Raw genomic sequence first — 16,031 nt, 5'->3', positions numbered from 1 at the left:
TGTTGCCCACAGATTTTAATTCCATTCATTTTTTATTTCTCCCTTACAGTGAATATTTTATAGGACCAGTCCCAAGACTGATTCCTGAAGGGTATTTCTAATATCCTCTCTTCATCATGATTACTCTCTTTTTTAATATATCCTACTGTAATCTCTCCATCCAGCTCTGGAACCACCTTAAAGTTCTTAAATTTCTTCCTGTTATATCCAGCTTACATACTAATTTTGAGTTCTGCATTCTCTACTTAAACCTAAATAGCTTAAGTCATCTGTATTATCCCAGTCTAAACTATCCACTAGTTCTGTGAAAAAGAAAAAAAGAGTTGATCTATCTTAGGTGAAAATCACACTGTTATTCATCCCATTTTCCCATTTGCTTCTTTGGCTTTAATTATCCATGTCCCATTTTGATGTCTGCCTGTAGCTGATGGCATCCCTTCTTCGCATCCATCTGTGAATTTTCCAGATGATCCCCAGCCCACCCTGTTGTAGCCCACATCCATGCTCTATCACAGCTGTTTCCCATTCTTCCATAATGTTCCACCTGGCCCTCTCTCAATTTTTGTGAACTCCTGTGAAGCTTCCCACATGGTCTGTTTTATTCTGCTCGTCTCCCTTCTTTTCGTGGCATTTTTGCTGTTCCCAGCTGCTGTGCTGACCCTCTGAGTCTTCCCAACTTCTCTCAACACTTTGAGGCCTCTCTGACTTAGCCAGTTGTTCCTGTCTGCTCTTGGGGTGTCTCTTGGTCTTCACCTGCCATTCATGGCCCATTGCCACCTTCTTGCAACGTCTCTTTGATGATCACAGTTCTTCCAAAGATTTCCTAAGGGTACTTGAAATTTAGCACTAGCATTTCTATTTAAATTTTTCACCTCTGAAGCAAGTGTATACTTATATTAGCCTTGTTAACTGTAACATTTAAGGTAGTTCAAATACAGCTTGGCAAAAATGATGTTTTAAAGACCAGGATGATCAGCAAACTTTTCCAAATCAAGTCCTTTTTTCTTTCATGACTGTGGGGGCTGCTGTGCAGGGACTCAGAGACTGCATAGACCTAGTCCACAATACAGACAGGATGAAAGTGTGATTCTCAGCTGTATTTTGAACTGTGGCGTGGCTGTCACATATTATGAATATGTGAGGAAAGGAAGCATAAGCTCTTGTCCAAACTTACTATCTAGTGAATGAATCATTTATTATTCATATTTCACACACCCATCTCCTGCCCCATTTGTCTCCTCTGAAATGAGGCTGTTGAAAGGGAAATCTGTCCGAACTTCAAAAATGTTTTATTTCTTAAAATATTCTTTATTTTCCTTGTAGACATTGATGAATGTGCACTGAACATGCTGCTTTGTGACAATGGGCAATGCAGAAACACCCCAGGAAGTTTCACCTGCACCTGTCCTAAAGGATTTGTATACACTCCTGATCTAAAGACATGTGAAGGTAATTGGTAACACTCCATTTCATCCCTGTTTTATTCCTTTGCATTGGTCTCAGATTGTGCCAGGAATACTTTGAACCTTGATGAGGATATAACCTGTAAAACTATAAAACCCCACCATAAATAAATTAAAGTGAGAATGAGGAGCAGCAATGCCAAAATGAAACCATTAGATAATGTCATGGGATAGCCTGTACTAGCTCTGTGCTAATTTACTTCTTATTTGCTACTACCAGTGAGCCCTTGCTGTGCCAAGGGTCAGAAAAATTTGAGAAGAACCAAGCTTTATAAATCTGTCATGTGAAGAAGAGAACCAAAGGGCTCCCAGTTTGAACCCTTTCAGAGCCCACCGAAGGATGTCAGATCACTGATAGAGCACAGTCCATCACCACAAAGCACGGCAATAGCTGGATATCAATGAAAAATGAGATTCTGCTTCCCAGTTCAGTGATTCCACGTTCTAACATGTTGGTGTGTCTTTAGGACACTTGCATCGTTGGTCTGTTGTGAAGAGTCTCACAGTAGAAAACTGTATCAGGAAGCCTGGTTATGACGAAAGCTTCTTCCCTTTTTCCCTAAACTGCAAAGAGCCACATATATCTTTGTTAATGCTTTCTGGCACTAAGGGCAGTGTGTTTCTTTTCTAGATATCGATGAGTGTGAATCCAACCCCTGCGTTAATGGAGTGTGCAAAAACACACCCGGCTCTTTTGCTTGTGAATGTTCTCCTGAAAGTACTTTGGATCCAACCAGAACCATCTGCATAGGTACTTATTCTGAAAATGTCATGTTTGCAGGTTAAAAATGTCCAGTGACATGTGAACATTGTACACCAGGTTTAGATTATACTTTAAAATGAGTTGTGTGGATAAATTTAGTGGAAAACGTTACAGAAACAATGTTAAGTGTTTGTTTCCACCATTACTATGGAGGCATAAAGCACACTTGGGAACCTTGTGTGCTTCCATGTCACATTTGAAGGAGAGGTGAAAATTTTTCTAACTAACACAGAAATGGTAAGACTGCTTCTTCAGGTCTGTGCTCACCTGCCTAGTTTTTCGTGCAAGAGGGCTGAACATGTTCTCATTGGGGTCCACTCTCTGGAAAGACCACTTTGCTATTTGAGATGGAGCATGAACAAGTTGTGTATAGTCCAGACCAGCTCAAGAGCATCCACAGGCAATGCTGTGACTCAGATACTCTGTGGATTCGTAATTTCTTCCGTTGCCTGTTCTAGAGGGACAGCAATTTTTGGCTCTTGTCTGGTCAGTGAGGAAAACTGTGTAACTACAGCTATCTGATCCTCAGCTGTCTCCTGCCACTCCCTGAATGGGAAGATCAGATATACAGACTGTAGGGTGTAATAGATTAATGGAAGATCTACCAAGAATTCATATCTACTCTGTTCTGCATGTGTCTCTAATTTGCATCATAGTAAATACAGTGACTCAAATCTTGAATGGTATTGACTGTTAAAGACAAAAAGCATTAACTAAGGAAGGGCTCTGTACTGGGATGATTTCAGGCTATAGTCCAGCATAGAGAAGGATAAATTAAGATATTTTGAAATAAATTTAAATCTGATGTGGTAAATTACAATGAAACGATGATTCTTTTTCATGGTTAGATTCAATATGTCTGTAGAAATAGTAATGTATAATGTTAAACTGTCTGCCTGACAAAACACTGTTTTCTTCCCAACAGAGACTGTTAAGGGTACCTGTTGGCAGAACATAGTGAATGGAAGGTGTGAAATAAATATCAATGGAGCAACTCTGAAGTCCCAGTGCTGTTCCTCACTAGGTGCTGCTTGGGGAAGCCCATGTACCCCATGTGAACGAGGTAATGCTCTTTATTTTCCTCAGGAACCTGGGGGGTTTCCTCTTCTGAGGTTGGTCTGGGTTATTGTCATAGAAGCTGGGCACAGGCTAGACAAATAACTCTACTTGCTGTGTTATCAAGCACCTTATTCAGTTTGAAAAGGAGAAGTGTTGATATTTGAGAGGTCACATGTAGATATAGGAGGTTCTAACCCTGCATTTTACAGTAAACATTTTAAAAGTTTAAACACTGAAGGGAATGGACCACACCTACAGTCTAACTTGCAGCATCACTTTAGTGTGGTTTGTCCTAATTAACGATCTAGAGTTCCCAGTCGTGTAGCAATAGATGCATTTTCCACAGAGCTTCCAAGAAAATGTTCATAACAAATGGATTTTTGGTGTGGTAATGGAGGGAGGAGAGGGAGTAGCCCTTGTTATTGTACTCTGTAGATTAACTGATGACCTACAGAATCATGCAGTTGATCAAGAAATGGGTTGAGGTCGCTGCATGTTCATTTGATAATTAGATTGAACTGTGGGATGGGCTGGGAACCCAGGGATGAGCTGATGAATGCAGAAATGTGTGTGGGTTGCTATTTCTATATCCTGGTTTGTTCAAAACTTTGGTTAAATTCATTCTGTATATCCTAACAGAATTCATCCTCATTCATCCATGGTAAATAGGTCTGTAATGTGCTGTGATCAAGTGAAATGAGTTAATTGGTTTGAATGAAGCAGAAATCATGACCACTTTTGGGTTAGCCAGCCAAGACACATGGGAAGCAAAAGAGGATAATGGCTGCCACTCTATATAGTTTATGTAGTTGCCCAATCTTATCTCTTTTTGTTTCAGAAAATACTGGGATACTGTCTAAGCACTCAGACTTCTCATAGCAATAAACTAGATAATGTTTCACATGATCAGTTTTGCACAATAAGTTAATGGCCAGTTTTGGACTCCAGTGTTCTGAAAGTTCACTTTTGTTTGTTTTACAGACCCAATATGTCAAAAGGGATATTCGAGAATAAGAGGAACATTGTGTGAAGGTATTTATTGTTGCCTTAACATAAATCAAAGCTTGAATGAAAAAATGCTAGTGTTTTGATTTAAGTGGTTAATTTAGCATAGAGGAACACTATGCCAAATTCTTACCTCGTGTGGTTCCATCGGTTTCATTAGAGTTATGTCAGGGATGAATTTGGTTTCAATTTGTTTAACATTCCTACATACAGTTTATCTCAAAGTGCACATTTGCAAATATAATGTCTACCAATATAAGGAGATGGTTCTGTCTCTTCACATACTGTTAACTGAGTAACCTGTTTGGGCAAAGTATGCATTTTATATATACTGTAAAACATGGCATTATTAATACAGTGGTATGACATTGCTGTCCTTTAGAAAAAGAATGTTTAAAGACTGTAGTTCACATTAAAGGGGTTTTTTCATTCCTTAGCCTTGGCTTTCTCCCATGCAACATTATATGAAATCAGACATGTTTCAAAACATGTTTCATTGTCTTATTAACAAAAAAAAGGCATCAAATCAGGACACAGTTATACTTTGGTTAAAGAAAAAGTTAAAGATTTTTTATATGTGTAGCTTTTTACTTGGTATGAGATGACTCTTATACTATTCTGTGAGAATTGAAGGTCCCACCCTATTTCATCTTCATTTGAATTGATTTGAACCCCTGGAAAAGTACTGCATATTTACATAATATGCAGAAGCACAGAGAGTCTCAAACTGCTGTGGGTCATCCTGACTGACAACATCTGACATGACACTGCAGTTAAAGTATTTTTTAAAAATTACTCCCATATGTTGCTTCCATAAAGAAACATTGTTTTTTTGTTTAACAAAAAAATAAAAAAAAAAGAAGAGGAACACCCTCACACATACTCTTTGCTTTCCAAGTGATGACTGAATACCTTGGCACGTCTGTGCTGCAGACCCACTGTACATAACTTATCTGACCTCAGCAACACTTTCTGGAGTGTGTAAGTGAAAGAAAAGAAAAAAAAAGTGGCCCCACCTATCTCTCTTCACAAGGAAAGTCTTAGAACATTTTCAACACTGCTGGGATGGAAAGTTTATCCTTCCAAGATGTAGACATAACTGTTTTCAGCATTTCCTTTACCAGCACTTTGGATTACATCTATTACATGCTTTAATCTTTCTCATTTCAATGGGACCTGGAGAGCCCCAGGTTTTTCAGAGTAGTTTCCTTTGCTTGTAACATTACTGAAGCCTTATTTGGTTTTCAACCAATGTAAGCATTTTTCAAGACAGGGAAAGGTCTCTAGGAAATTTACTGGCAAGTGAGAGACAGGACAAGGGAGTAAGTTTAGTTCCCAAAAGGTGATACTCAGTTCTCCCATACACAGCCCGTGTGAAATGAGTAATAGACCTTGTGTGAGGAAATAAGCAAACTAAATTGGCAGCGTTCCCCTCGTTTACGGGTGAGCCCTGGAGTTGTCAGCTGCAATATTGCTCACAGGCAGTGAACAGTGTTTCAGTGGTTTCTAATAATCCACTGGCTTTACTTTGTACCTTCCAGTCAATTTACAATATCTATTCAGGGGCAGAGGCCACTGATTTCCCCCCTCCACGTTTATCCTCTGTCCTACTCTGTGTGGTTTGAGCTGCAGAGTCTGTTTGTGCCAGGAGTTTTGTCTGGAGGCCACTTGTTGATTACTCTGTACATGAAGGTTCATCTACAGATTGTCAGTCATTCTATTCTCATTTCTTGTTCTTGTCCTCTCCAGTCTTAAAAATTGTCATGCTTCATCTTAGCACTTGTTTAATGCTGGAGGATTTTTCCTAAGGCTGCTTGTGAAGCTTATGCTTTTCACAAGGAACATGGATGGGAGGACCCCAAAATTAGATTAGTAAATATGTATTTATGCTCAGGCCAAGCTAACACATTTAATCAAATTATTCTTACTTGAAAGTGCTAAATTTGCCTCTTAAATATAGAAATACAGTCTTTACTTAATGAAGTTAAACTCTGTGTTCAGTTATAAGGAGGTTATTTTAACATAAAGTTGCTAGTTGCTGACGAGGTCATAGGGCCAGATTTCAAATGGTAGTGTAGTTTCCAGGCAGGCAGAGGTGTGCTTGATAAGATAGAAACATGAAAAGTAAATAAAAATACAGAAAACATTTAAACATATCAAAAAATACTGCATAACCTAATCTAGTTGGAATAATGTGTAATGTATATAATAACATAACACTTACCTTTGTCTTTCTTTGCCCATTTGCTTCAAAAATCTGGCCCGCAGTGAGTATGAAAATAGATATAATTTTTTAATACCCCTCCTTTTTCCATTACTTTTGAGTTTGGTTTCAGTATGTGTAGAAATGGCAAATGGCAATCTGTATTATTTCTGATCATCAGCAGTTTTCTTGTAATTGGTTCTGACTGACTTATGTAGGAAATCATAAATGTTTTCAGTTTTGTCAGGCCATGTAAACTGCTGTGGTTTTGTATTTTATCCTAAAAAGCATAAGAATTTCAGTACTTTTCTGATCTGTTCCTGTTTAGCATGCTAGTCATTACTCTCACTTTTTTTTTTTAAACAGATGTAAATGAATGTGAGGTGTTTCCTGGAGTTTGTACAAATGGGCAGTGTGTCAATACCTTGGGATCATTTGTTTGTCAGTGCCCCAGTGGAATGACTTTAGATGCTTCTGGACGGACTTGTCTTGGTAGGTATTAATTCCGTGTACAGGTCTGCTGGGCAATGGTCAACTGCATGTTCTCTTATAAGTAAGAAAAATTATCTTTGCCCATTTTTCAAATGGAATTAGTCAGGGACACCAACTCAGTTCAACTGGAATGGGAACAGGTTCCACTGATAATAGCTAAAGCCCATCACCATCTGCTAGCTGGTGAATAGTGTTGCTTTAGTTCCAGATTGTTCATCCAAATCCCTGCAGATCATCTGTGCTCTTGGCACTCTTCATCTGCAGCCCCACTGAAACCAACTTCCATGGGGGCTGGAAGAGTGGGGAACACACCACTATGGGCTGGGACCTGGGTGTCTGGGGAGGGATGTGATGCTTCTACCCACACTGCACACCTCAGTGGAGGGTGCAACAGAATATCCAAGTTTTGTGTGTTGTCCACCCAAAGCTCCTTGTCCATTTATGACGGTAAATGTCCAAGATTTCTCTCTGGACAAGGCATAGCTTGTAGTGAATGCTTAAAATCCTTTTCTAACCCAAAATTTACTTCAAGTATTGAGCACCATTTTTCAGACTAGTGTTTTTCACTTACTTCAACTCTGAATTTCTGAGTTTAGCATTAACATTTTGCTATTAGGAATCCTGCAGTGAGCTTGACATACTCCTGAGTTCACAAAAACACAGAGCGAACTGTCCTGTGAAGGGATTCTGGGAAAAAATTCCTCTGTAGTGAACTAAGTTTTCTCTTTCTTTCTCAACATGTTCAATTGCCCCACAGACATTCGCTTGGAGAGCTGCTACCTGCAGCACGAGGATGAGCAGTGCCGCGCGCAGATCCCGGGCCGGCACCGCATGGACGCCTGTTGCTGCTCTGTGGGGGCTGCCTGGGGCTACGAGTGCGAGGAGTGTCCCCTCAGGGGATCCCCTGAGTTCGAAGCCCTGTGTCCCAGGGGGCCTGGGTTCTCCACCAAGATAGAGATCAGCGGGAAACCTTTCTCTAAAGGTAGGTGATCTGTTTGTGGTTAGTTGCCAGCAAACCCTGCTGGCTTTCCCGTTTGCTCTTCCCTCAGACAAGTCCTCTGGGTTTGAAAATCTCAGTGGTAGTCATTCACCTTAAGGCACGTTTGAAAATCCACTTAGATTTCATGGAAATTTAGGCCAGAATAAAACGCAAGAGAATTTAGTCTGTGTTACAGACCATAAAATACCATGTAATAATGCAGCCTCAAAACACAGAATTGTGTCTCTACTGGAGAGCTTCAGTTGTGCCTGACTTTCCCTCCTGGCACCTCACATACAAGAACTGGAACAAACCAGGCAGTCAGCTTTGGGTGCCTTGAAAGAGCAATCCTTACCTATGAAGGGTGCAGCAACTTTCATTCTACTGTGGAACAAGCAAGGAATGGTGAATTGTTTTGGGAGTTTCTTGTGAAGCTATTTGGAGAAATAGAGGAAATAGTTTCCACGATGATAGCTCAGATCAGGGGAATTTATTTACTGTAAAAACCAAGTCATGTTATGACTCTGGTGAGTAAACTTCCAGCGTTAAATGGAAATCACACAGTGACACCCTTGTATCCTGTGCTGGAAGCCATATTTCCAGGATTACCACTGGGGTTAAGCTGTACAATGTCAGAAGCACAAACAGATGTGAATATGTTTATTAAGAAAGTCAGTTACCCAAAAATTAAACATTATGAAGTCTGAAAAGAAGGGAAAATATATATGAATGACAATTGCTGTTGTTAGTTTCAGCCTTGGTTTCACAGTTACTAAGCCATTAATTACCCATAAAGAAAAGTGACATGTGCTTTTATTTAGGCTCCTTATGTTTTCTGTGACTCATGGATGTCACATTTTTTTCTCTCAAAAATCATAAGACAGGGTAGTTCTTTTGGAAGTTCCCTTTGCCTTAGGCCTCTGTCCACTGAATCTTACTTAGCTGCAGGTCAGATGCTGCAGGACAAAGGGAAGACTAATACCATTTTGTGGCAGAAAGTGTTCTTGGCAATTCCAACAGAGTGTCTACACTGTTGGTTAGAGGGAAGTTGGTATCAGTTTATGTAGCGTGGTCTGCTTTTCCCCAAAGGAGGGGTCGCTGTCATGAGAAAGGATGAGTTCTAATGTCAGCATTGCTCTTTTGTGCACTGTTTTTGTATGAAGTGTTAACATCATATGTCCATACTCTTTCATTTTTAGACATCAATGAGTGTAAAATGTTCCCCAGTCTTTGTACCCATGGAAAATGCAGAAATACCATTGGCAGTTTCAAGTGTCGATGTGACAGTGGATTTGCCCTGGATTCTGAAGAGAGGAACTGCACAGGTATACTGCATGGATATATCTCTCATGACTTAGAACTGAAAAGGAAAAAACAAACTCCTTTGAAAATTCTGTGACTGTTTTGTGTTACAGATATCGATGAATGCCGCATCTCTCCTGATCTTTGTGGCCAAGGCATCTGTGTCAATACTCCTGGAGACTTTGAGTGTGAATGTTTTGAAGGCTATGAAAGTGGATTCATGATGATGAAGAACTGCATGGGTATGTTTTTTATAGATCTTAGGTATTCAGTAGTATGCTATGTGCTAGTGTGCTAGGTGTGGTTGGGTTTGGGTATTTTATTGTTTGATTGTGCCTGGGTTTAGGTCTCTCTTTCGTTGTCAATCTTATTAAAGCTTTCTTTAAATGTGAATTTGCTGCTTCTGCAGGTTGCCAAAGCATATGTAAGCAAGGGACAGGATTTTGGGATGCTAAATTTATCCTCACAGTCCATTTTGCTAAGTGGGACACCACCCTGAACTGTGAAGTTAGAGTAGATTAAAATTTAAAAGAAGCCTTTTTGAATTTATTGTCTTTTATTTTTTGACTGCACTGTGATGTAAAGGATGACTGACTATAGGAAAGTCGGTCAGGGCAGATGGTGCTGGAATGGGTAACAGGCAGTGGTGAGGATGGGCTGATGCTGTGGCAGTGCTGACCTTGCAGTGACATGGCTCCCCTTGTCCCCACAGACATCGACGAGTGCCAGCGCAATCCCCTGCTCTGCCGAGGTGGCACCTGCATCAACACAGAGGGAAGTTTTCGGTGCGATTGCCCTCCAGGCCATCAGATATCACCAAATATCTCTGCATGTGTAGGTGAGGCATGCAGGCTAAATCCATACTGTGCACAGTGTTTTATACCACTCCTGTGCTGAGCATTTAGTGTTTGCTTTAGTATCATTTTCATTTAAGCCAAAAAGTGTTCCTCTTTTTCATTTGCAACAGACGTTAATGAGTGTGACCTGAGCACCAACCTGTGTCGAAATGGCCGTTGTGTCAACCTGATTGGGAAGTACCAGTGTGCCTGCAACCCTGGCTATCAGTCCACACCAGACAAGCTGTACTGTGTTGGTAAGGACAAGACCTACATGGGATCTCTGGCAAGCAGGGAAGATAAAACACACAGAATTGTTTCACTTTAGCAGTTATATAAAGACATTTTTAACTGTTACTCAAAAATTCTGTTACAGTCTGCCAAAGTAGTGTGCAAAACCACCAAAATGTGCATATCCATTATTGTGAGAAATGAATGATTATGGCAATGCTGCAGTTAGCTGTGTAATAGATTATTTTCTCTAGTAAATAATCATGATACATAAATTTGCATGCTCTTTTAAATGGCCTAAGACTTCAGACTTTGATCCTTAAGAGGGAAAAACTCGTTAGAATAGTTCTGTACTTTATTAAAAATTATCATTCCTGATACACCACAAAGTAGAGTCGTGTGGTTCAATTGCATTCATACATTCTAATGTGCCATGGAAATACATGAAAAATCCATTGGCTTTAATTCTGCCTTGTAATTTTTTACCTTGATCCTTACAAAAACTTTGTTGCTCTAACCCAGAAGTGATATTTCTATATGTAGAAAGAAATGATTTGTATATGCAGTCAGATATCCCTAGTTTGCATGATACCCACTTGAACACTTGAATGTTCACACAGTGTGCAAATACCGAGTGTGGATTCTGGACTGATGCTGTTCTGCACAGCTGACTCGGTGTCCTTGAAGTAAAAGGTATTGTGGGTTTTAACTGTAATTTTCTTCTTTTTAGACATCGATGAGTGCAGCATAATGAATGGTGGCTGTGAGAACTTCTGTACTAACTCGGAGGGCAGCTATGAATGCAGCTGTAAACAAGGCTTTGCACTCATGCCAGACCACAGGACATGCACTGGTAAGGGACATTTTGGGAACTTTCCTGCTGTGAGGGTTTATTTAAATAATTTTAAAATGGACCTTCTTTTTAAGATTAAAGCTATTTTAACACATACACCGTTAAAAAAGTAAAATACATGGAAAGTGAAATTCTTTTTCTGAAGTAAACATCTCCTAAGTATCAGAATTGGACAACTGCAGACTGAATTGCTTTGAAGGGAATTGATTCTTCATGATTTCAGAAAGTGTACAAGTTGATTCTGAATTTCATAACAAAAAGCTGTAATTTTTTCAGGAGGAGATAAAATTTTCACCCTTAAGGTATTATATTAGATCCAAATACAGAGTAGTTGAAGACCATGAAAAAAATTATCGTGAACATAATCCAAAATTCTGTCCATGTGTATTGTATGGTTATATGGGAGAGAGAATAGACAGAAAAGCTAGAAAAGAAGCTGATTGCCCTGCTCTGTGGTTGGGTGGTATCTGCTCTTAAGCAAGCAAGCAAATTCCTCTTTTTAATTCTTTGTTTAGTCAGATGGAAGTATGCTGCATTACTTCAGAACTGAATGAGTTTCCGAGAAAATGAAATGTGGAGTAGGAATCTTCCTTAGGAAGCAGCTCTTTTGCGCTCTTAGCAGGGCTGGTGGGAAAATACTCAGAGCTCTCTAATGCCTGGGTGTTCTTTGGAAGTCTGGGAGTCATAATCCCAGGAAGTGAATTGTACTTGGTGATTTCCACATAGGTTACTGGAAAGATGATTCTACCCTGCTTGTCTCTTACTTCTTGCCTCACAACCCCTGGCCCGCTGAGGCATGTCAATGTTTGCCAGCTCTTTGCCAATTCCATCCAAGAGTTTCTTGAAGAGCATGAGAATTACAACAGGGTTAATCCCCTGGAATAGAATTGCCTTTTTAGTTGAACAAATGGAGAGTTTTCTATACTGAATTAATAGAGAGAGCTCACATTTAGAATTTGTAAATATTTATAGGCCTTGGACCAGGGTCTCAATTACCCTGAGGCCATTCACTACCATTCCAGAAGATAAAAGACCCTTTAAGCAGAGTAAAGTGTAGTTCCCTCCCCCATTGTAGCTTGCACTGTCAGAAAGATGTAAAGTAGCCAACCTCCACCAGGCATCAGAATTCAGCTAGAAAAAGTGCAGATTTGATTGAACCTGAAATTAATTACTTCAAAACCTAAAGAATTTAGATTAGAAGTAGTTTGCATTAGCTCAAGTTTCTAGAAAAGGCAAGCTTGGACAAATACTTGCCCAAACATTGGTGTTTGGGGCACTTTTTCAATGCAAAAATAAAACCAGTTGATGAAAATGGTTCCTCAGCCAAAATTTAAACCCAAGTGACAGGATTACAGTGACATGAGATGGAAAGGAGGAGGGGGGGAGCTGGAGTCTCTGAGACACTTTTCTGTTTTCATCTTCTTGGCTTGACTGAGGACTAAATGACCCAAGTATACACTTGGACAGTCTTTAGGGATCTCAAGTCTGCTGTCTAGAAACAGTCCTGTGCTTTACCCCTGCTTGTCCTTAGCCATCCAAAGCCATCTCTAGACTCAAAACCAGGACAGATCATTTAGAGCACCTTCCTCCATGTTGAACTAAAAACTTTGGAATAGAAGACTACCATCCTTACCTTCTCAAAATTAAAACAGAAGGAAGGTGTGGGGAGGGGATGGATTCTCTGTGGTTTTGTCCACACATTAACTTGATCATAAACATGTCCATAGACGTTTATAGTAAGATCTTACCTTATCTGTAAATTTTTACATCTTTATATCCAGCCCTGACTCTGAAAAATATTGTTCAGAGGCCAGCCAGTAATAGCTATTAGCTCTTCATTTTTGTAGTCTCTTAAAATAAAGACTTGAGTGCAGTAGCTACACATAAAAAGGTTTAAATAGCAGAAACACCAGACACCTTTGGATGTCAGGACAAATCTAAGAAAATATCCACTGATGTGAGGGATCACCTTCACCACCCTTTTAGTATCTAAAATGCTGCTCCCTTCTCTTAAAAAGATGTTTTTTACATATGTAAACATCTGGTGAATATTCAAAATCTGCATGCTGAAATTTTGCCTCTGCCCAAACTGAGCAAAAAATAAGAATAAAAATATTTGAGACATTTTCTTCTCATCTGGTTTTACTCTGTTAGATGTTTGTGATGGTACAAACTATAGTAGGACTGTGACCTGTGTCTGTGAAACACCTATTTTATATTTTCAGTTTTCTCTCTGTGTGAACATGTCTTTTATCTTTAACATCACACAAAGCTGGAAGCCATCACAGAATATATTTCTTGATAATTGAGCTGGTAAGAATGCTGTGCAGTTCAGTAGTAGGTCAGATTTGAATTGGTGAGGTTATGCATAAATAATCAGCTCAATTAGGAGAAACAACAGGTTCTTTGTCAGCTGATTTTCCCCCAACTGTGAAATCAGTACAGTGACAGGTTAGTAAATAAAGTTCTTTATTTCTGTCATTATTATCCTCATTTCTAGAGCTTAATTTTGCATGTTAATTCAAATTCCATTCCAAATTAACATTTTCAGGCTAATGTGCATGCCAGTATTATTTGCTTGTTAAGATAAACATGGACTGGTCAACCTTCTTCCTTGCAGAAGTTGTGTATCCACACAAGCACTGGCTGCTAGAAATACAGCAGAATAATGAACATAATATTTTAAATTGAAGTGAGTTCTTTTTCTGTAGCTGCATAATTACTGCAATCCACAATAGACTGCTCTGATAATGAGTTACACCCTTTCTCTTGGAGAGGATTCCTGCATCTTGTCCTTTTTGTGCTGATTTTTTTCCCATGGTATCACTAGGCAGAGATTCTGATTTCTGCTCTTGCTGGTCTATGTTGGTGCTGACACAGAGAGATTCTAGGGATTTTTACAAGGAGCACTAACATAACCCCAGGGGCTCTGAAAGATTCCAGAACTTAGCATGGCTGCAATAATATAATAAAGTATCTGCTTTTGCCACTTGTGCCCAATCAGTGATGGCCAATTTCATGAACTGAGAAAACAACTTCCATCCTGGAGCATGTAACTGCATGGCTGGCCTGGCCAGTCAGCTGAAATGCAAAAAAAGGCCAGAAAAACCTCTTAGTGAAATAATGTATGTATATAATTATTCCCATCATGAATTCAACTCTATGTTTCCAGTTTGTCACCACCCTTGAGACCCGTCGAGGTATTTTGCATGTGTGGTGACTTTTTAAATATTTTTGTCACTGCATTTGACTTCAGAGTTTCTATTGACTTCAACAATGGTGGATTGTATCCAAGAATCCCATTATATGTGTCCATGTGGTGTGACAAAGGTTCTGCTGGGGTTCTTTTCTCTGAAGGAAAAGTTGGTTCCTGTTCCCACTGGAGTCAGAGGAGATTGTTTTGACACTGACTTTAGCTGGTGATGAGGAGCTTACTCATGGGAATGATTTTGCAACGTACCACTCAGTTATTTGCAGGGATTCAGTCTTACCATGTGTATCAAAGCATTAAAATTCTTACTTGCCATGATGATGGTTAGTTGATTGCATAAAGGTAACATATTTTCATCTGATTTTCCTCTGTAGATATTGATGAATGCGAAGACAATCCCAACATCTGTGATGGAGGTCAGTGTACAAACATCCCAGGAGAGTACAGGTGTCTTTGCTATGATGGATTCATGGCATCTGAAGACATGAAGACTTGCATAGGTAAGTGAAAGTACATATATTCCAATTTGCATTAAATAGAGGAAAATTATTTATAAAGGCACTGTTTCCAGATAGACAGTGGTATTTCAAGAGTATTGCTCATCTCCTGATTTTGGCCACCTGACCATTGCACCTGAACCCCTGCAGAAATTCAGATGTAATCCCTGTAGATTGGGATGCAGACATGATGATCTCTAGCATTGCATCTTTGGGTCCTCTTCACTGAGGTTTTTATGCAGCTCGGATAAATGAGTGCTTGGACAGGAAGTGATGGTGATGATGCTGTGGAAAATTTCTATCGAGAAAATCACCAGTGCTGCTTTAGTCTTGTCTCTAAGACAAAACTATGTGCAAGTGTTGTACCTTAGAAGAACAAAGTTATGAAGCAGTATATCTCCAAAACCACATTTTCACATTTTAATTGGAGATCTGGAGCGTATTTGGGGAGAAATATCTGACAAAACTAGACAATGTATGCATGTAAATGTGTACACACACACATATACATAGAAATAATCAATAGTCACAGTCATTCGTTGGATAATGCACTGAATCTTTGTTTTTAAGAAAAGCTGGAATTAAAGGTATATTTACACAGATATAAAAATGTATGCTTGTTAGGTAATAACTAACCTGAGCCATTTTTTATCTGCATGTCTAGATCCGTTTTTTTGTACCAAAACTCCTAACTCAAGAAATTCTGCTAAAATACTTTCTAAGAATTTTACTTAATATATCCTAATTCATGGGTTTTTTTAGATGTTAATGAGTGTGATCTGCATCCAAACATCTGTCTGAGTGGAACCTGTGAGAATACAAAAGGCTCATTTATCTGTCATTGTGATATGGGATATTCAGGCAAGAAAGGCACAACCGGTTGCACAGGTATGTTTTGACGTTTAATTATTAATTCTTAATTAAACTTGTGAGTCTGCATTTCTGGTGTTCAGAACCTCCTCTCACTGTGCTTCTTTTCACTTACTTGTGCTCTTTTTGTACCTCTCATCCAAATTTGCTGAGCTTGTGTTCAGCTAATCTTCAGTGGTACAGCCTGATCCTGCTTCTGGCTGAACTGAGTGACAAAATGTCCACTGGGAACATCACTGGGTGTATTTCTGCATTGCTGTTCATCTA

The 16,031-nt window shown here is 39.4% G+C and overlaps 1 protein-coding gene across 2 annotated transcripts in view; it reads left to right on the top strand.

Moving 5' to 3' along the window:
* Window positions 1-16,031, top strand: part of FBN1 (fibrillin 1) — a 145,277-nt gene that overhangs the window by 83,914 nt on the left and 45,332 nt on the right. For both annotated transcript variants that reach the window (XM_071568892.1, XM_071568893.1), the window contains exons 19-31: window positions 1,324-1,449; window positions 2,095-2,214; window positions 3,152-3,289; window positions 4,267-4,317; window positions 6,860-6,985; window positions 7,743-7,967; window positions 9,164-9,289; window positions 9,380-9,508; window positions 9,979-10,104; window positions 10,234-10,359; window positions 11,064-11,186; window positions 14,772-14,897; window positions 15,657-15,782. In XM_071568892.1, coding sequence (XP_071424993.1) covers window positions 1,324-1,449; window positions 2,095-2,214; window positions 3,152-3,289; window positions 4,267-4,317; window positions 6,860-6,985; window positions 7,743-7,967; window positions 9,164-9,289; window positions 9,380-9,508; window positions 9,979-10,104; window positions 10,234-10,359; window positions 11,064-11,186; window positions 14,772-14,897; window positions 15,657-15,782 — 1,668 coding nt within the window. The remainder of the gene's footprint in view (window positions 1-1,323; window positions 1,450-2,094; window positions 2,215-3,151; window positions 3,290-4,266; window positions 4,318-6,859; window positions 6,986-7,742; window positions 7,968-9,163; window positions 9,290-9,379; window positions 9,509-9,978; window positions 10,105-10,233; window positions 10,360-11,063; window positions 11,187-14,771; window positions 14,898-15,656; window positions 15,783-16,031) is intronic.

The sequence above is a fragment of the Pithys albifrons genome, chromosome 13, assembly GCF_047495875.1.
Source record: "Pithys albifrons albifrons isolate INPA30051 chromosome 13, PitAlb_v1, whole genome shotgun sequence".
NCBI lineage: Eukaryota > Metazoa > Chordata > Aves > Passeriformes > Thamnophilidae > Pithys > Pithys albifrons.
Note: the sequence above shows the minus strand (reverse complement) of the source record. Positions and strands in the feature narration are given on the sequence as shown.